The 20,990-nt window shown below is 47.3% G+C and overlaps 2 protein-coding genes and 3 pseudogenes across 2 annotated transcripts; 2 read left to right on the forward strand and 3 right to left on the reverse strand.

The window, feature by feature from the left end:
• Positions 1–3,252: 3,252 nt before the first annotated feature.
• LOC121836507 lies at positions 3,253–5,455 on the reverse strand. Its single transcript, XM_042291422.1, has 5 exons — positions 5,263–5,455; positions 4,346–4,483; positions 4,161–4,255; positions 3,878–4,079; positions 3,253–3,275 (listed from the first exon to the last, which is right to left on the reverse strand). Exons 1-5 carry the CDS (start codon positions 5,453–5,455, stop codon positions 3,253–3,255), a joined length of 651 nt encoding a protein of 216 aa, XP_042147356.1.
• A 1,773-nt stretch (positions 5,456–7,228) lies between these two features.
• LOC115309820 lies at positions 7,229–11,899 on the forward strand (annotated as a pseudogene).
• Positions 8,622–10,724, reverse strand: LOC120847466 (tigger transposable element-derived protein 6-like). Its single transcript, XM_040219243.2, has one exon. It carries the CDS (start codon positions 10,321–10,323, stop codon positions 8,662–8,664), a length of 1,662 nt encoding a protein of 553 aa, XP_040075177.2. The 5' UTR covers positions 10,324–10,724; the 3' UTR covers positions 8,622–8,661.
• LOC120847467 lies at positions 11,852–14,415 on the forward strand (annotated as a pseudogene).
• A 4,192-nt stretch (positions 14,416–18,607) lies between these two features.
• LOC115309822 lies at positions 18,608–20,473 on the reverse strand (annotated as a pseudogene).
• Positions 20,474–20,990: the final 517 nt, after the last annotated feature.

Raw genomic sequence — 20,990 nt, forward strand, 5'->3', positions numbered from 1 at the left:
AAAGCCATGCAAAGTCCTCGGCGTGCAGGTGCAAGCGTTCATCGTACCCGGGCAGCGTACACGTCGATGCACCCGGGAAGCTGAATGTGCACACTTGCACACTTGGGACAAGCCGCAGTCGATGGCGTTCCATAAACTTCAACTGGCTATCCCCGACGATAGCACCTCGGAGTTCCATGGCGTTGATGTCAGCATGCGCTCAAAAGGCGTAGCGAAAAACCGTCGAAATGAGTTTGAAAAACGGCACGACGGCGAGGTAACGTAACTATAGTAACCCTGGCGACGCCATGGAGCGACACGCTGGCAACCAGAATCATCCCTAGTTCAGTTATCCCTACGCGGCCTATGCGGTACCTACAATCCTGCAGCCAATCAGCAGAGGAGTTGGGGCTCTCCGATTAGGTGCACGCTCCAAGATTGGCCAAGGTGGTGTTGGATCGGCGCAGGCAAGGAGTCTCGGAGGTCACGTATGCGCACAATGGAGAGGAGGCAGCCGCCACTGCCTCCTCTCCATCTGTGCTTCTGGCCCCCTTAGCGCGCTCCGCGTTGGCTGTTGGTTGGCTCCGCGCCGGTTAAATTTTTCCCGATTTTGCCTTCTCTCTTCATTTTCTCCATTTCGAAGGCGACGCGGTCCGATCCGAAATTTCGCCGACCAGTAGCTGTCACGCGAGCGGTAGATCTACTCAGCGTACTTTAATCTTGCTCCGGCTTATCGCTTCAAATACGATAACTCCGTTAATCGTAGTCTGCTGCTTTGATATTGAGTTGTACAATATAGATAAACTCAAAATTTGTTGCCCTATTCCTCCGCGCAACTGCACGTTCGTTGCTTACGTACGTCATGTGGTTCACACATATAATTACTATGTCAAGCGCGTGTGGGTTGTGCAATATGCAGTGCTGGTCTGCATTTTGAGCAGCTGAAAGCCACTCAGAAACACTATCTTCAGAAACATATGGTACTTGCTTTTTTGTTCTCATTGAGGCTCACAACATTTTAAGTTTTCGCATCTTTTACACTGTTATCCCAGCTACCTAGGTCCTTACGTTCAACTCTGCTGCTAAGCACAATATAAATTGCTCCCGTGCTTGGCTAAGACACATGCTGAAGTGCAATGGAAATTGATTTGAGCTGCTCCTAGCCTGCTCCAGAATGTAGTTTTGGCTGCTCCCAACCTGCTCTAAAACAGCTGTTTCAGCTGCTCCCGTAGCTGCTCCCAAGTACATTGCATGCATTTCTGCGTCGTAAGATTTCACGTGTGGTCTTTCTAGGCGATACTGAAGAGGACTGCATTGTTTTTTCAAAACCAAAAATGAAGTGGAGTTGCCCTTTAAGGAGAGATTAGTTCAGAAATGTGACAGCTCATCAGATGCATATGATGCCAATGTCAAAAAAGTAAGCCATCCAAAAGAGATTAAGTATTCTCTGTATGTATGAAACAACACGGGCATGCAGTCTCCAAAAATACACTGAATCAGGGGTGGAAGCGGGCTAGAGCCTTTTGTAGCAGGGCTGGGAGCAGCAAAAGTCCCACTTTGGAGCAGTTTTGGAGCAGTAAAAGGCTCGCTTTAGAACAGCTCGGGAGCAGCAAAAGTAAGTTTTGTAGCCGTAGAAGTAGGTTTTAGACAGGTGTCTAAAAGTGATTTGTTGTTGCTAAATGTGAAAACGTAGCAAAAATATATGCATGCACATTTTAGAATAATTTTCAAGCAAAATACTATACATACCCTTCTATTTCTATTGCATTAAAATATGTAATATTGGCAATTTATGCAAAGGAAAGGCTTTGAGAACCATTCCGGCAGCAGGCAGAATCATGATAGACTTTATATGGGAGGCTCCTACAATAAAAGCACAACTTCAGCCACGCCAGTACAAAACCGTCTGTTTAATAGACCAATTGTAAACATGTATCCAGAATACTAAACCACTGCAAGGTGTCGATAAACTACCTTCGCTGACTGCAGTTTTTGTTTAATAAAAAATACACAAGTTCAATCATTGCTGAAAAAGCCCTATATCAAGTTTAGTAACAAAATACAAGGCTACTGACATTTGACAAAAATTCAGATGCATAATAAAATGTGTATTTTTTATCTTGAGAATACCACAGTCACTCGTACATATGCAGCTTTAAGCATCGACTAGAAGAGCAACGCAACCTTATGTACTCCATAAAATGTTGTGCATTGTGTGTCTCCATAAAAAAATTAAGGTACCACAACATGTTTCAAAATAAAGCAGTCCTTGCTGACCTGTTTTCATTAAATACAAATGTTCTCAATCCCTGTTCATAAAATAGAGTAATCCCTACACCCAAGTTAACATGCAAAGCTATATCTATATTACTTCAGATAGAAAAATATATTGCCTTAAACAATATCACAGCCACTAATACATATGCAGCATATACACTGACAAGAAGAGTCCACAGGCTTCCATGTTAAAAAAAAAGGGGGTTGTGACTAAGCTGAATCTGTGTACATTAGAAACAACTGAAGTTCACCTTTTTCACAGTTTGAAGAGCAGAGTCAATTTCTTTTATGCGCTCGAGTACTTTGAGCAGTTCAGAGTTCACATCACTTAGCATGAGGTGTCCACTCCCCACCTTGTCCATGTCCTTAACTGCCACACCCTTGCTTATGAGTTCTTGTGCACTCAGTAGAAGTGCTTTAAGAGAAGACAGTTTGAACGAGACTGAAAATGAGATGTAGCTGATCAGGCGCTGATCCCTGCGGGGCAGGCTGCCTTCTTACGTGACAAAAAGCCCACCAGCTTCTCTCTACCCAACCCCCCCCCCCCCAACCAGATACACCTGTACCCGAAACTTGTACGAGTAGAGTGGCTATAGCAAGTTAAGGTGCGTTCACGACAGAAATCGGCAGTGCGGGAGTGCTGCACGGCATTTCTGATGTAACCCCCACTCCTCCACGCTAAAGGAAAGAAACAAAAAGGTGTGCAGCACTGCCAATTAACCAACTCGCTTAAGATCGCGGGTATTGTTTTCGCCAGTGGTCTGACGGCGGGAGACAACACACGGCAGTGTGCACATTCGCGCACACAATGATGGTTTTGGTTTCGGTTTGACAAGACAGATTGAGCTCGAACGCATGTGCCTGTGCTCGCGATTCTTCACGGCTAAGCGTCCAAATATGGTACGCTACCAAATAACAGGTAAAACTAGTAAAGACCCATTTATTTTTACTCATGTTGACGCATGTGCATGCGCTCGGAAACAAAAACAAACGAAACTAACATAGCGCGTGTTTCTTAACTTCGTTTGCAAAGAAAAACAAACGTAACTAACATACTATGTGTTTCTTAACGGCTAAGCGTCAAAATATGGTACGCTACCAAATAACAGGTAAAGCTAGTAAAGACCACTTACTTCTGCTCATGTTGATGGCCGAGGTAGCCCACCGGTGCCGAGGCGCCAACTCTCACGATCACGGCAAATCGGGACCACAGGCAACTGCATGCACGCTCCAACCGCGCCAACCAACTACGCCCGAAACCAAACCGATGTGTTCGTATATCAAGCTCTTTGTAGTCAAAATCGACATCTCACTCTCGATGAACTAAAATCGACGCCTCGCCCTGCAGTTACACGTGGTTCGGAGCCCCAGTTGAGTTGGCACGAGTTACCCGCACTAACACCTAAACAAAAGTACACACCACATGGTGGCCAGTGGCCGACTGTTTTTCGCTAAATTTTGAAAAAATACCAAAAAAAAAGCTGAAATTGGTGTTTTGGAGCAGGCTGGCGCTGGGAAGTGGATTGGCGCAGGGTGGCGCAATTGGCGCAGCGCTTCCACCCCTGCTGAATAGAACCACAGGCTTCTACGCAAACAGCTGAATGAATGAAGACATACTTACTGGCTGTCAGCTTGCTAGCGATAGTCCCATTCATAGATTCTATGATGTTGGTGAGTTGGGCCTTCTCTTTGATGGCTTCCTCACAGCGGTGGCGCCAGTACCTCGCCTCGCTCCTGGCACGCTTCAGCTCTGACGCAGAAACGACATAGTCATCACTGTCGCTGTCCGATTCAGTTGCAGGACGACGTCGTTTTGTAGAGACCTGAGCAGTAAAAAAATTTGGACCATTGTGCACACAAAGTATCAAAATCTTGTGTTAAATGCATATTTATGGACCACATACCTGGACGGCACAGGCGGCTTCATTTTTTTTCCTAGAGTTTTCCAGATGCTCTTGAAGGATGCTCTCATAGGCAGAGCTCTTAGATGCCAATGCAGCTGGTGCACTTTCTGCCTTTTCTTCTCCTGTAAAAAGTTACGACAGTCCTGAAAGACTATGAAGTTGCACTAAGTATAAATGAGTGCAACATACCTGTTTGGATGTTTGCTTCTGAGAAGCAGGTGCCTCATGCTCACTTCCTTCTCCAGTTTCAAGATCTGAAGGGTGGATTACGGCCTTGCGCACCCTTCTGGATGCCCTCTTCGCTTGCAGTTCTTCTTCGGAATCTGTGTTACAACAAAAAAAAATTACTTAAAATAGTACATCAAATATTTATACAACAGAGTTTGGCACTCATTAGGTCGCAATTTTGAGATATATGAATGTAAGAACTTTGATATCCAATGCTACCCGTAATGTCTTTTGACTAGTAATTGCTATCTCTATATACTGCGCGAGTATGAATAAGTTGTCATCTAGTCGTCTATCGGTGCTGTTGCCAGCAAAAATGATTGACACATTTTGCTTGTTCTTTCTCTCCCTGCTATTTTGGGGTAAGAGTCACACTATTACCACGCGACGAAGCGAGTGTGACGCAAAATTACGCATTTACCTAGTGTTGGACAGTGAATTCCTCGCATAACAATTGTGTGTACACTGGCAACTGAAATAAAAGGCTGTCATCAAAACCACCAAAACTTGAGCCATATAAATACTACTAAAACACTTAATCACCGTTTAACGTAGTTTTTCTCTTGCACAGTTTGCGGTGCTGGTCTTTCCACATGCAGTGGGCTCAAACCTTCTGACGAACAGCCCGCGGATTTCGAAAGGGGCTCTTAACTCGTCCAGTGAGAAAATGCGGATTACGTGCGCATGCTAGTCGTTACGAGCAGTGTACATGTGACTGACATATTTGATATTTCCCATCAGTGGCTGCCTAATTAAATTAAATGACCGCGACCACCACGACCACCACGCGTCCGCGCATATTTTATGAATACGATCACGCCCCCCTAATTTTATGTATTATTTATTTGTAATAATTAAGTCTCCAAATACTTACTTGCCAGAAGCAGCACTTGCGAAGGATACGATCCAATGTTCTCGGAGTTTTCATTGTCCTCCCAGAACGCCGTGTATACTCCGTTCTTATCCAAGTCATTTTCGTTCACCGGATGAAAGTCTTTAATGCACCGCACCGGAACCACGTACCTCTTCTGATCAAATTCTTTTAAAAAACGAACTAGCGCGAACATCGTTTCGATGATGTAATAGGAATTCGCGGTTAACTAATCTCCACCACAAAAATGTTCTGGAATCTGCATCCGGAACACGACCAACTCTATAAAGGGCGACCAGGTCAGCTCTCCCCTCTCTACGGGAGCGCATGTACCGGAAAATACCACGTGACCACAGCTGGGGACAGCGAAATCCGCCAGGCGCCGCCGCGTATCATCTCCAACTGCGCGCGCGGTCACAGGCGACGGGCGGCGGTTGTGTTGATAAAACCCACGAGTTTGATTGTAACCTTTTCTGTCGACAACCGCATAGTTTTCTTGACATGTTCTGTAAACAGAGTAAAGTGACAGCGCTTTCTATTGCCGGTCTATTAATTATTTATTTTTTCCCTTTGAGAAGAGCTAAGTTCATGTGAAGCCAACGGAGACCAATGGGAGTGTTTGCTTATCAGTATAGCTATATAGCGAGTCCTATAGCGCGGCCACACGCACAGTCTTTTTTCTCACTTAATACGACCGGCTTTAGTTCGATACCTTTTGTGAAGAATGCACACACAGAAATACTCCAAATTTCAATAAAAATATATTAGTTTCGGTTTTAAGATCTGGCTCTTATCCGCTCATAAATTTTTTGCCAGGCCAGTAATGAACATACTATATTGTATACATGAAGAAACGTATATTCGATCTCTTGAAATAATGCTGTAGGAAAGGCAAAAGCGTAAAAATGTTTAAAATAGACCATTAAAATAGGCAGACTCATAACAATGGTTAAAATAGGAGAGACAGAGACAAGCTGTATATTTACTATTATTCTTTTATTTTCACTAGGACACAGACAACTATCTTCTTTATTAGTGATGGACTAACTCGAAAACAGTAACGAATACAGTAAGCAGTATCAGATAAACAAACGACGTCTAACATGCTCATAATTAAAATATACACCCTGTCAGCAAGTTCCGCGTCATCTGAAATTCGTGAGCTCGCAACATTAACACGTCAACATCATTCTTTCCGATGAATGACGGCTGATCCGGTACGTAGATGTATCAGCATCACTACATATTTAACTAAACGCTCAAAATGAGGAAGGTTATAATACAGCGTCCAACATTCGCAACACGGCGTGTAAAGGATGACGCTGTAGACTTATATGTACCACGACCTATTTTGTGTTATGAACATGAAGAGAACCTATTTTCTCTTTATGCTACATAGTTTGTTGGGTAACTGATTTGCCTTCTGCTTGGCAAGAGATTTTCTTCAGCCAGTCGTTCCGGATCTCCGTCACTGGGAACTCGTGGAAAGCGACCCCCGTCGAAATCTGCGTGCTCGACTTGCACAGCGGCACACAGCAGAAGACCATCACAGCCCGTCGTTGAGTTCCACTTTACCATTAACGTTAAGCTATTTTACAGCCCAAAAATCCACACGTCCCCGCGTGCACGTGCCAAAAGACAGCCTGTACTAGCCTCCCCAGGCTTCCCGAGCGTACTAAGCAGCGGGGATAGTGGAGATTCTAAGCAGCGCCAGTGGGAGCAGCGGTAACTAGGCGAACTAAAAAGAACTGAACAAGCAAAACAAAAAGCGGCGCGCTGGGGCAGGAGGAGGTGAGCTGGTCGCCCATTATAGAGTTGGTCGTAATCCGGAATGCCGACGCTGTGGTGGCTGTGGATCGGATTGGAATCGGACCGATGATTAGGCTTGAAAAATTATGACCACATAATCTACATCTAAAGAAATGTACTATTACAACTAGATCAAAGACAACAGAGATTTTTACTTGAAATGTTTGGCAATTATAAAGCATGTGTAAACGAAGTAAACGTAAGTTTCCCCCTCAACCAGTTACAGAGGCAATAGCCAACGAAATCCAATCCCAATCCAAAGAACTGGACAACTAGCTAGACAAAGCCAACAAAGCCACATTTGGTTCACGGCGAACGTGATTTGGTTAAAGTTCGGAAAATTAACATTGTTTTTCAGTTTAGTTGGGGCTGCTGGGCAAGAGTGACTGCCTGTGGCTAACCGGGCCGATCTAGGCTTCTGTGGACTGGACCGTGATCGTTTTGTGTTGTTTCTCGACTGGAACATGCTGTGAACGTACGACGATGAGCCTGAGCAAATTCAGAACTCGTAAGCGATATCTTGAGCCCGACGCATGGGATGAACCGTTACCAAGATCAACAGAACATGAGATAAGAAAAAGGGTGCTCAAGTCTCCAAGTGTTCCCTGTCCACGCCATAATTCGGGGTGCCCAAACCCTGCGACTGCTTCGACTACTCGTGGAGCATCGGACAGCAGCTGCGGAGATGAACCAAACAACCACTCGAGATCTGAAGGGAGTGGTCCGTCGCCCGTAGTTATAGACGATGATCCAGGAGATCACTCGGCTGCTGAAGACAGCGGTTCGGAGCCCTACGATGAAGACGAACATCACTCTTCAACTGATACTCATCCAGGCACCAGTTCTGCCAGCTCCCTGTTCTTGCTGGAGTTTGTGACCCCTCTTCGAGATGGAAGCTCCATGTCTGTAGGAGACGTCCTTGTCCTCATCATAGACATAGCGATAAAGCATGACTTGGAATGGACAACCATAGAGGACCTCCTAAAGTTTGGAAATATTCGTTTGGGAAAGAATGTTCTTCCATAGAGCAAATACTTGTTCAGGAAGTTTTCTGGAGCTTCACCGGAAGACATGCAGTTCCACTTCTACTGCCCTACTTGTGATCAACTGCTGACGAAAACTGGAGGAAAGCTACCAGAGCGCAACAACATATCGAGCACGTGTTCGATATGCGGAAAGCATTACGTTGGTCGCCAGTTACAGTCGAACCCGTTTATAACGAACTCCATCGGACACGCATTTTAGTTCGATATATCAAGTAGTTCGTTATAGCAAATATCGCTATTTCGTGAGGACGGCAAAAGCGAGAGAGATGAAAGGAAACCGCGCGGAATAGCGGCGAAGGCTGCCGAGCGTAGCGAGCCTCACGCCGGCGCTCAGAGCCGTGTTATCGCGAGGCAGCTTTCATGATGGAACATATGTATTCATATTTCTATCAATAAATTTCAATATTGAAACATATCATCTAAGAAAGCCCGAAAATTTCTAGGTAACAGACAATAAATGAACACGATAATTCCGTAAAATTGAGAAGGAAAAAAAAGTCGTGGCACTTACGACAGAGAGAAGTCTTTATTACCTGTTCTTTTGATATTACCGACAGAAGCTGGTAATTTTTGCCTGCGTCTTCGCTTTTACTGCGTCCTTCAAAATTTCGTCCTCGACGCGAGATAGCTGGTTTACCAGACTTAGTCCACTTCCCTGAAGCTGGGAACAGTAGCGACGGAGCACTTCCGTCGCTGCAAGCGCCTCGTGAAGCGTCGGGCAAGGTGCCTCTGGGTCCTCTGCCTCCTCGTCGTCGTCGTCGTTTGCTGAAGCCGCCACGACCTCGGCGACAATTTCGTTGTCTGAAGGACTGCTGGTCACTGCGACATCATCATCCACTCCGAGAAAATCTTCCAGCTCCACGCCATCCGGGACCGCGTCGGGAAGACGGCCGAGGTCTCTCCACATCTCGTTTAAGTCGTCATCCGTAACCTCGATTGCCTCTTCAGTACTTGCTCTGTCGTTATCCAGGGACAGTCCCGCGTGGCGAAAACAATTCTTAATTGTGTTAGGCGCGATGTCGCTCCAAGCACGGCTAAGCATTTCAATAGCACCCAACAAATCAATCTTCAGTTCTTTTCCCACACGCAGCTTGGTGAGCAGCTGCTCCACTACACGCTTCCTGTAACCTTGCTTGAAGGCACGGATGATGCCTTGATCTAGCGGCTGCAGCACCGATGTCGCATTAGGGGGCAGGAAACGAAGCTGAATGTTTTTTAGCGTGGCACCACAGTGATGCGCGGAGCAATTGTCAAGCAAGAGGCAAATCTTGCGGCCACTCTCGGACAACTTCTCATCCCAGTCGCGCAGCCAGTCCTCGAACAACACCCTTGTCATCCAGGCCTTTCCATTTGAAGTGTATTTCACTGGAAGAGACCGACACCCCCGTAGGCACATAGGGGCCTTGCTCTTGCCGATGATCAGTGGCGTAAGCTTGGAGCTCCCGTCCATATTCGTGGTGAGGAGCACCGTAATTCTAGCTTTGTTCAGCTTGCCGCCATGGCACTTCTCGCCTTGTCGTGCCAAGGTTCGACTGGGTAGGAGCTGCCAAAACAGTGCGGTTTCGTCGGTATTATAAATATCGCAGGGCCTGTACTGCTCCGTAATTGCTGGCCAGTTTTCGGCGATCCACTTCTTGACGCTTTCATTGTCGACTGCTCGACTCTCGCCGGCGACAACTTTGCCGACGATGTCGTAACGTTCCTTGAACCGTTGAAGCCATCCGGATCCGCCACTAAAATCTTGAACGTCGAGCAAAAAGGCAAAGTCTTTTGCTTTCTGCTGTAACATGGGGCCCGAAACTGGAAGGTTTCGAGCGCGAATATCCAAAAACCACGCGTACAGCGCCTTTTCCACTCTGTCAAAGGCAGGCGCCCGAATGCGCTTTCCGTCGGCGTTCGGTCGATCTCGGGACTTTTGCAGGATCGCTGGCTTGTTTTTCAGAATCGTACTCAGCGTGCTTCTGGCGATCTTGAAGGATGCGGCGACTTCTGACTTCTTCTCGCCGCGTTCAACGCGCCGGATTATTTCCACCTTGGTAGAGAACGGTAACGATGAACGCACCTTGGTCGCCATCTCTTGCGGGAACAGGAAGGACACAAAGAACAACGAGCCTCCTCGGCAAAACGCTAGGAACAAAAGAGCCATGTCCTGCCTGGTACGGCTGCAGGATGATGTCATCAGAACGTCATTGCACGCTTGCTCTATCATTGGCCAGCGCGCTTCCGCGGGGGCCGGTTGCGGTGTTGTGACTCATCTTCTCAAGGGTCGTGTTTTTCTTGGTTTTCTCTTGTCCTCTGTCGCTCCGTGCATGGCAGGGAAGCCAGCGCGCTTCCGCGGGGGTCGGTTGCGGGCGTTCGCAGTCGGTTTTGTGACTCATCTTCTCAAGGGCCATCGTGTTTTTCTTGGTTTTCTCTTGTCCTCTGTCACTCTGTGCATTGCAGGGAAGCCCGCGCGTCTCCACGGGGGCGGTAGCGGGCGCTCGCAGTTCGATATAACCGATGTGTGGTTCGTTATAGAAAGTATATTTCTCATGAATATTGATCTTAAAATTTCGTGTGTTCGATATAGACCATAATTCGTTCTAACCGGGTTCGTTATAAACGGGTTCGACTGTAATGGCAAACGGGAACTTTTTTGTTAGCTTGCCGCTGGATAAGCAATTCACCTCTCTCCTTGCGGACACTACTGTGAGAGAGCAGCTCTTGGAGTCATTGAGCCGCACAAAGGCACCAGAAAACGCTGGTGTATCGGACATCACCGACGGCTCTTTCTACAAGCAACAGCGAGAGAAGCTCAACTGCATAAAACAGGACCTGACGCTGACCATGAGTGCAGACGGGAGTCCGATGTTTAAGTCGTCAAACTACTCCATCTGGCCCGTGCACTTCACCCTGAACGAGCTGCCACCACACCTGCGCTGGCGCAACGTCATTTGTTCTCTCCTGTGGTACGGTACGAAGCACCCAAATATGACGCTGCTCCTTCAAGCGTTCGCCGACCAGATGAGGGAGCTCTCCAGGGATGGGATATCCTGGAATGCAGGTGGCCAAGATATACATTCAAAGGTATGTTTCTATGTATATGCTCTTGACACAGTCTTATCTTTTATTTTATTTCTTTGCATTACATTTTGAGTAGCCTTCGCCCGAAGGCTTGCGGCTATGCACTTATGCCAGGAGTTACTTTTTATTTCTTTTGTATAGCCTCTGGTTGAAAAAAATAAAGTCCTAACTTCTTCAATACAATAGACATCTGATATGGAACTACATCAATACATGTTTAACAGAATTGGAGGAAAAATGCAAAGAAGACCTTAGTACTTACCTCGCCAGTTCAGCTACTTCTTTTTTAAATTAGTTTCTAATAGCACTTATAAAATGTATTACATTGTTATGAAGTTATTAGAAAACAATTTCCATGGAACTATAAAATGCACCGAGCTATATTCTTTGGTGTCTCTTACTTTTTTAGGTCTACTGCATAACCAGTGTCGCAGACGCTCCAGCGAGGGCCTCTATGCAGAACTTGGTGCAGTTCAACGGGTACTATGGCTGTGCTTGGTGCTTACACCCTGGAGATTTCGTTGAAGGTACAGTCAAATAAGTTTATTCTTTGAAGGATCACTCTCAGTTGCTAGGCAAAGCACTAATGTTCATGTTTCACTGTGCAGGCAGCGTGAAGCACCCGGTGACAGTAGCTGTTGATGACAGGAAAGATGGCTTCCATGTTGTCTGATATGACAAGTGCAGCAGCGACAAGCCACGCCATCAACGGGGTTAAGGGGCCATCGCCTCTCATCAATGTTCCGGGATTCGACATAGTTTGGAGTTTTCGGCCCGATTATATGCACTGTGTCCTCCTTGGTGTTGTGCGTCAAGTCACCGAAATCTGGTTCTCGAACGTCGGCGAGGACCATTACATAGGGGCCCCTAGGACTTTGGCTGTGGTGGACCAGCGGCTCCAAGGTCAGAAACCGCACCTGTGCTTCAATCGTCCATTACGGTCAATTAAGCTTAGGAAGTATTGGAAGGCGTCAGAATGGGAGGCATGGCTGCTTTATTACTGCCTGCCGTGCCTGAGGGATATCCTTCCAGAGGAGCTTGTCGAGCATTTTGCGCTCCTTGTTTCTGGACTTTACCTCTTGCTGCAGAACCATGTCACGCTGGAAGACGTCGATACAAGCACTACCAAGATCACAGAGTTTGTCGTGCTGATGCAATATCATTATGGAGAAGCACAGATGACATCCAACGTTCACACGTTGCTGCACTTGCCGAAAAGTGTATTGTGTAGAGTGGGCCGTGCAGGCCCACTCTGGTCACTATCGTGCTTCGAGTTTGAGAACAACATGGGGCACCTGCTCAAGCTGGTGTCCTCTTCGAATGGAATTCAGTTCCAAATCTTATCCCGCATTCTCTTGAGGAACAACTATCATCAGTTGCGATCCATGGCCTCCGAAGAGGTGAGGAAGCAGTGCTCCCAAAAAATGCCTGACAGGGAAACAGAGATCAGGCTACTTGGGAAACCTCAACCAGCCTCTCAAGATGTGACAGGCTTTGTACTGGAGCACCTGACAGGAGTGGACAAAATCTCGAGGAGTACCATCGTGTGTCTGTGGGTGGATGCACCATCCACAGTGAACAGTACAAGCCTCTATCAAAACGGGACTCCACTGGTATAAAGCTAGGAGACGGCTATGCGAAGGTGGCGAATATAGCGCGTGTTTGCAAGTTTGGTGGGAGCTTGGAGCTTTTCGTTATCTCCCATGTGTACCAGGTCGAAGCAATGGGAGAGGTTGATCACCTAAAAGTCGCACACAAGACTGCTCAGAAGAGTTTGCATCCACTGTCCCAAGCCGTTCGCCCATGCATGTACCTGCAGATCGATGACACAGAGATTTTTGCAGAATTGTGCAACCGCTATGGTTCATTCTAAACAACCTTCAGGTTGTCTCCCAAATTACCTCTTTCCGATCCCCTGACTTTTTCAGGTTATCCTTGACTATTTTGATAAAATGCCTTGACCATTTCTTTGGTCAAAGAAGATGTTTGACCAGCCTCTTGGCATGACAAACCAATAGCCGCTAACCTTCTTGTGCTTGTGGCTCTTTCCATTTAATCAGGCAGTGGCTTTGCACTGCCTCGTGGCATTTCAGGCAACACTACTTGGCACTGCCATGCCGATACATGACAATCTGGTTTCATTGCACACCGCCACGCCACTTTCACTGGTAGTTCTCCTCCCATTAGCTAGCTCTTTGGGGGTTTCCCCGATATTTCCCTGACTTCTTTATGTTCCCTGACAATCTCGGCTTTTCCAGGTTGGTAGACACCCTGACCCTGTTGTGTCGGGGTAACAGGTGATTTCACATAGAGAGGTACCATTGAACATCCCTTCTTTATTTGTTTCATGGAAAGTAAACTTCAACTGTAGTAAGCAACGTCTGCCCGCATTTTCAACCTGCGCGTGAAACTGTGTCCACCAACCTAAAAACTTGTAATTAGGGAATTTCAGATCCCCTGGTAAAGTCAAAGAATTACCGGATTTCGTTGGCTAAATCAGGGAAAATGACCAGTGCAAGTGGCACGGCAGTGCAGAAAGAGACACAGCAGTCGTGCGTCGGCATGGCCGTGCCGAATATTGCCAGACATTTGATCCATCAAGCAAAGAAACAGTCAGAAAATTTTATAGAAATGGTCACGAAAAACCTAAAAAGTCTCGGTTTTTTAAAGTAAGTGTGAAGAGTAACGTGATTTCAAAGCGATCAGGAGCAGCACAAATGTAATCAACTGCCTCCTACAGTGCTTAATGTGCCAAAATAAATAGATTGAACAGAGATATATTAGGAATAATTTGGCAGTCCTGCACACTCAGGTTCATATGCTACACAATCACGTTTTAAACAAAATATCTAGTTGTACAAAGAGCATTCTCCAACTCACAAATATTTGTATCACCAACAACTACCTCCAAATTCTAATCTTTTATGAAAGATCTTTGTAAGTTGCTATCTTTTTACTTTGTCTGCATTCTTTTTTTTGTAGATATGGTTGGTTTATTTTGTTCTATATGAGATGCCCCCTCATTGTTACATTGTTCCTCTTGTTAACCTTAAATTGTATATATGGTAGTAATTATGCTGAAAATTGTCCTGGCAGAAGTGAAACAAAGATATACCATTCAACAAACAAGCAATGTGTTTGTTGTCATTTTCGGAATTATCTGTTTAGTTGACAAACAGAAGTTTTACTATCTCGCCAACTTGAAGTAAATATATATTCTGAACTTTGAAACCATTCATTTGTTGTCATTTTTTGAGTCATTACAAAGGTTTACTTGACAAACTGAGAAGGTGTACTATTTTGCAAGTCTGGTAAATCACAAAGATTTGCCAAGTTTGCCTTCGGTTAATCACTGTCGTAAAGGCAGAATTAGTAGGGAGAATCCGTCAAATGCAGTATGCCATGTTCTCCGGTGCTGATCTGATGATAGGAGTCTTTTCGCTCCTTCCATTGGCAATACCAAACAAACCTCTTGCGTCATGCAGAGAGCCTTTTTTGCTTGTTGTTAGTAGCTATAACTCCCCCAAAAATATGAATTCCAGACTTTTCTGTGTTGCAACATTCACTGAGGTTGGGCTTAGCATAAACTTGGAAGCAGTCAGGAAACAATTTCAGGGCTCCTTTTAAAGACTGCCAGAACGCTCACCTCCAGCATGTGCTCGTTTCCTTCACCGGACGTAGGGTGAGAGGTGCACCTGCGTGCTTGTGAAGTTCAGAAATCTCGTGCAAGAGGTGGAACTTTTCGAGCAGTCTTAACCTTTCACCGACTAGAGTAGCTTGAAGTGTACAAGGGATGACCAATGTGTCTACCAAGTGGGACCACTTCAAGAACCACTTGTATCCAAGTGGTCACAACTGGACCTCAAGTGGGACCAGTGCAAGGACCACTTGCATCCAAGTGGTCACAACTGGACATCAAGTGGGACCACTTGCATCCAAGTGGCCACAACTGGGCATCAAGTGGGACCACTTCAAGGACCACTTGCATCCAAGTGGTCACAACTGGACATCAAGTGGAACCACTTTAAATCAAGTGGGACCACTTGAAATCCCACTTCATATTTTCACCTGGGGAGGGAACACATTTTGAACGAACCTTCCAAAGCAAGCCCGCTGTTAAGCCTCCCTTTTCATTGCGGAACAAGACCGCGGCCGTTTTGGCTAGCCTTGAGACAAACCCACCTGTTGCTCAGCTTCTGGGAACAGTGGCACCATGGGAACATGGTCTGCTCATCACAAACTTGTCACTTACTGAGTACACTAAGAAAAATACCCCACCAGAAGTCTTAAAACAGGAATTCTTTGAGCTACAAAATACATATAAAGACTACACCAGCTTTTATACCGACGGAACAAAAACCGATTCTTGTGTCGGCTGTTCCGTGATTGGACCATCACTTAAATGTGTGCGGAGAATTAATTCCAGTGCAACTATCTTGACTGCTGAATTATACGGTTTACTATTGGCCACAGACTATATTATCAAAAATAGGCATCCATACTCTGTAGTTTACACTGATTCACTAAGTGCTCTGAGAGCACTCAGATCCCTTGAGATAGCAAAAAACCCTTTAATAACTCAGCTGCAACATAAAGTGGTTGCTGCGGCTAGGGACAACAAATTGCAGGTAGTCTTTTGCTGGGTGCCTAGTCACATGGGTATTCCCGGCAATGAAGCTGCTGATCGTGCCGCTTCCACATGTGCTTCAAGGAAGGTTGATATTCACGACATACCCTACCAAGATTACAAAACGACCATAAAGAAAAGTATCAAGTGTAAATAGCAAGAGGAATGGTCCCGCGAAACCAACAACAAACTCCATGTTGTGAAGCCGATGCTACAGGAGTGGGCGAGTGCCCGTCATAGGGACCGTTTTTTCGAGGTAATTCTTTGTCGGTTAAGAATTGGCCACACACATCTAACACATGGGTATCTGCTTCGCCGAGAGGATCCACCTACATGCGAACACTGTTCAGAACCATTAACTGTAGTGCATATCCTTCTTGAGTGCCCTGCATATCAGAGATACCGCCAATTCTACTTTGCCCAGTTTTATTCAGCACAGATGCCTTTACACCTTGCTCTTTTGCTTGGAGATGAACCTTCTATACCTCATGCAAATGTTTTTAAATTTCTAGAAAGCACTGGACTTTTACGTCAACTTTAAACTTGCTTTGCAATTTTAAATCTTTCACCCACATTATTTATATACAGATTCATGCACATCCTTTTATTCTATTACTGGCCACTAGAGCCCTCTTTCCTCTCTAGAAACCATCCATTCTTTTGCGCCATTAAAACTCAATCACTCAACATGTCCTGACGAATGCCTGGCCAAGTAGCAGTGCGGCTTAACTTCTCAAAAGTCTTACAGCCACTACTGTGACCGGCCAGAGCGGAGTCCCTGCCGCCGAGGCCCTCGGGAGCCACGTGGCTCGCGCCCCGTGCCTGTCGCCAGAGGTCGGCATTTTAGGTCGCCCTCACTCACCCTCACCCTCACAGCCACACTCACCTAAGCCCCTCACTCACCCTCACCCTCACAGCCACACTCACCTAAGCCCCTCACTCACCCTCACCCTCACAGCCACACTCACCTAAGCCCCTCACTCACCCTCACAGCTACACTCACCTCCAGCCCCTCACTCACCCTCACCCTCACAGTCACACTCACCTTCAGCACTTCACTCACCCTCACTGAACCTCACGGCCCTCACCGCCCTCACGGCCCTCATGCCCCTCATGCCCCTCACGGCCCTCACGCCCCTCACGGCCTTCACGCCCCTCACCTATGCCCTCACTCACTCATGGCCCTCACGCCACTCACCGCCCTCACGCCACTCACGGCCCTCACCGCCCTCACGGCCCTGACGCACTCATAGCCCTCACCGCCCTCACGGCCCTCACGCACTCATAGCCCTCACGCCACTCACCGCCCTCACGCCACTCATGGCCCTCACGCCACTCAGGCCAGCTTCAGATGGGGCAATTTCGCCCAGAAACTTTACGTCGCAACACCAGCAGCACGCGCCGCCTGCGATCACACGCAGCAACCAATTGCTGCAATTTGCCATCGTCATCATAAAATTTTATTTTTCTTGCACTATTTAGACAAAATTACGCGTTATAAACATGTTTTTATGCATTTAAATCTCGTTAAGAATACTAATGCACCTTTCTGAAACAGTTTATTTAAAAAAAAACGATCGATTTCAAACGAGAACCAAGTCTTTCGGTGTCATCATCACCGGCACGAGGTATCATGTGAAAATTTTGCGTCCCTGATTAGATGCAGCCGCTTCAAACGTATTCGAATAGCTCCGAGTTGCTTGCTTATTTCGAGCCGGACCCGATCTCAGCAACTCGTGTCGATCTAGGGAAAGCTAGAGAAAAACCCGCCATTAACACCAAAATTGCTGAGAAAGACGCTCGATCTGAAGGGGGCCTCACGCACTCACCGCCCTCACGGCCCTCACACCACCTCATGCACTCACCGCCCTCACAGCCCTCACGCCTCTCATGCCACTCACTGCCCTCACACACTCATGGCCCTCACACCCCTCACGCACTCACCGCCCTCACACCACTCACGCACTCATGGCCCTCATACCCCTTACCGCCCTCACCGCCCTCGTGGCCCTCACCACCCTCGTGGCCCTCACCGCCCTCACCGCCCTCACCGCTCTCACGGCCCTCACGGCCCTCACCACCCTCACGGCCCTCACCGCCCTCACGGACCTCACTCACCCTCACACTCATGAATTTTCCTGGTTCAGAAACTCGCTCACCCTCACCTCACCTGTGAAGACGAGGGTGAGTGAGGGTGAGTGAGGGCCCTCATGAGTGAGGTTTGCCGAGGTATGCCCGTCGCACGCTCCTGTCGGTCACCGCAGCGCTACTACACACCCCGCATGTCGCTTTCCACAATGTTAAGTATATAAGGACGTGGGTCGACTTTCCGCTGGGGAAGGATCTCCAAGAGACTCCACTCCGACTCTTGACAAGATTTTTGTACGAAGCGGTTAGATGTCTACGAGTGAGGATGGGGGTATTGTGCTCTTTATTGTCAGGATTTTGGAAGGTTCTATAGCTGGCTAGTTTGACCGGACTGCGGGTTTCCTGAATCGCTATAATATCAGGGGGGGGTTTGAGGGACTGTATGTAATGTTGGAGATTGCCACGCTTCCGTCGGAAGCTGCGGCAATTCCATTGCCAGATAGTAGTTTGGTGCCTACTGAGGCGTGGTGGGTGTGGGAGAGGTAAAGCCATATTGAGGGATGCACTGTTGGAGGTAGGGTATGGATAGTGGGGGTGGTGAAGAGGACCCCCTGCCTGGTTATCATAGGTTGGTGAGTTGGTTCAAATTCTGTATTTTCCTTCTGAACGGCAGTGATTAATTGTGTGAGGGTTTAGACCTCTTGCCATAGAGCCACTAGCTTGTTGTGTCTGGCATCACCAACCAGGGTCCGGGGGCCACATTATCCCAGCTCACCCTTTTGGGGGCCGAGCGTCGTCGGGGCGGCTCTTCTTGACGGGCCTGTGTGGTTTGGACCTGGATTGGGACTGCGGCCAGGGTCTGGACTGAGTCCAGAACCGGGATTTGGATCCGGGCTTGGAGGGTAGTGATTTGCATTCCCTGGATCTGCCACAAGTAGGTGGCGGGGTTGGGCTTTTGCTGAAAGCGGCCACCGGATGTTGTGCCTGGTGGCGGCGAATGGCAGGGTGTTCTTGAAAGCGTTTCTTGCGCCTGGGGGATCCCGTGGAGTGGGGTCCTCGGCATACAGCGCATTTCACATCACGGTCATGGTCCGTGAGCGGATTGACCATTCCGCAGCGCGGGCACTTATTGGGCTCTCGGTGAGGGACACACATTTGCCCTATGCCCGATCTACCAGCAGATATTGCAGGCCTCCGTCTTGTGCTTGAATGTATGCAGCAGTAGGGGTCCCTGTGGTAGCTGACCCAATGGAGCACCTCTGGGCTGTCGAAGACTATATGCACAGAGTTAGTTTTTCGCATCTGGCAGGCCAAAAGAATGGCCGGTTTGTGATTGTAGTCGATTAGGTATCGGCTGACTTTCTCTGGTGTTTCCTATTCTGGCACATTGATGATGATGCCTTGTCAGGTGTTTGCAGGATCTGCCACGTATGTGGCCAGGGAATAGTTCTCTTTCCCGGTGCATATGGTGTGAAGATTGAAGTATGTGTGCACCCGTTTTTCGAAGGGGTGCTGATTAGTGTAGAGTTATGAGTGGCGTTGATTTAAATTTGGTCGGTGTGTGCCATGTCGTAATATGTCTGGTCAGCGTTGAAGATAAAGTCTTGCAGCTTGCTTGTGCTCATGGAGCTTAGGTTGAGGCCACCACGTGGACGAATGACGATCTTGAAGTCGTCGTCAGCGAGTCTTGGGAGCTTTGGCGGGTGTGGCTTGGAGCCAAGCCTTGGCGAGCTGCGGGAAGCCGGACACTCTGTTGGGTTGGATGGCTTCGGCAAGGATATTTTCGGCTGTCGAGCCTTCTTTCGGACTGTATGGACTGGGATCCAGTCCGTGTTGAGGTTCTCCAGGGCGATGACTTCACCCTCGACAACGACCTCCTTGTTGGAAGAAAGAGCTAGGCCTAGCGGCTAGGTCCAGAGCAGCGTCGTGCCGATAGGAAAGTGGCCCTAGGGCCTCCAAAACCAGAGTTCAGCCCATAAATTGGGGGGAAAGTGGGGCTATGCACCTTCCGATGACCGTGTGCACATAAATTAGGCGACATGAAAGGGAATTTGAGCTGTCATAGACGAAAATAGCTGGTGCCCGTACGAAGCATGCTCACTCTTCATGCAAGAGGAGCTTCTTCCTCAAGAGCTTCATCCATGGAAAGGAAATTTGAGCTGTCATAGACGAAAATAGCTGGTGCCCATACGAAGCATGTTCACTCTTCATGCAAGAGGAGCTTCTTAAAGAGCTTCATCCATGGAAAGGAAATTCGAGCTGTCATCGACGAGAATAGCTGGTGCCCATACGAAGCACGTTCACTCTGTATGCAAGAGGAGCCTCTTCCTCAGGAGCTTCATCCATGGAAAGGAAATTTGAGCTGTCATAGATGAAAATAGCCGGTGCCCATACGAAGCATGTTCGCTCTTCATACAATAGCTTCATCAAGAGCTTCAGCCAAGAGCGAAGGGTTCCGTCTCCTGGTGTTCTTGAGTTTCACCGGACCACAGAGCACCCCATGCCAGATATCAGCGGCTCTGCCGGCATTCACATTGTCAGAGGCCAAAGTGTCTTGGAATGCACATGTCCATGCAAACATGTTGGGAATTACCGAGAAAGAGGAATATCCAATCTTGCTGGTGCAATATCCAAGTCAGGTGATTTGCCTTTCAGCATGTACTTCTAATTTCTTCGCAGCCTAACTTGAATGCCGAATGATGTTCTGTATTGTATGATACATTGTATGACACATTGTATGGTGAACCCCCGATTATACAACTTTTAAAGGAACCACGCGAAATCAATGTATGATCTGTAAGTTGTAACATCCGAAAAAACTATAATTACGGATACGGTGATTAGTCTCGCACAAAAAAGACAAGCGGAGGTTTTCAGTTATGTCTGAGCTCTGACATACTTTGACGAAGCAACAAAACGTCGGAACAATCTAATTTTTTTCCTATCGTCAATGGTGTCCGTTTGCGAGATATTGTTTGCCGGCGTGCACAATTGCAACGATGGGATCCTTGTCGCTTTTCACTCTTTCCAAAAGCATGAATGGTGGGAACCAGCGGAAGCATGCTAAAACCTGGGAGAAGCAACGAGTTGGAGAAAGT

Source organism: Ixodes scapularis, unplaced genomic scaffold (assembly GCF_016920785.2).
Source record: "Ixodes scapularis isolate PalLabHiFi unplaced genomic scaffold, ASM1692078v2 PGA_scaffold2__306_contigs__length_199485367, whole genome shotgun sequence".
In the NCBI taxonomy this organism is placed as follows: domain Eukaryota; kingdom Metazoa; phylum Arthropoda; class Arachnida; order Ixodida; family Ixodidae; genus Ixodes; species Ixodes scapularis.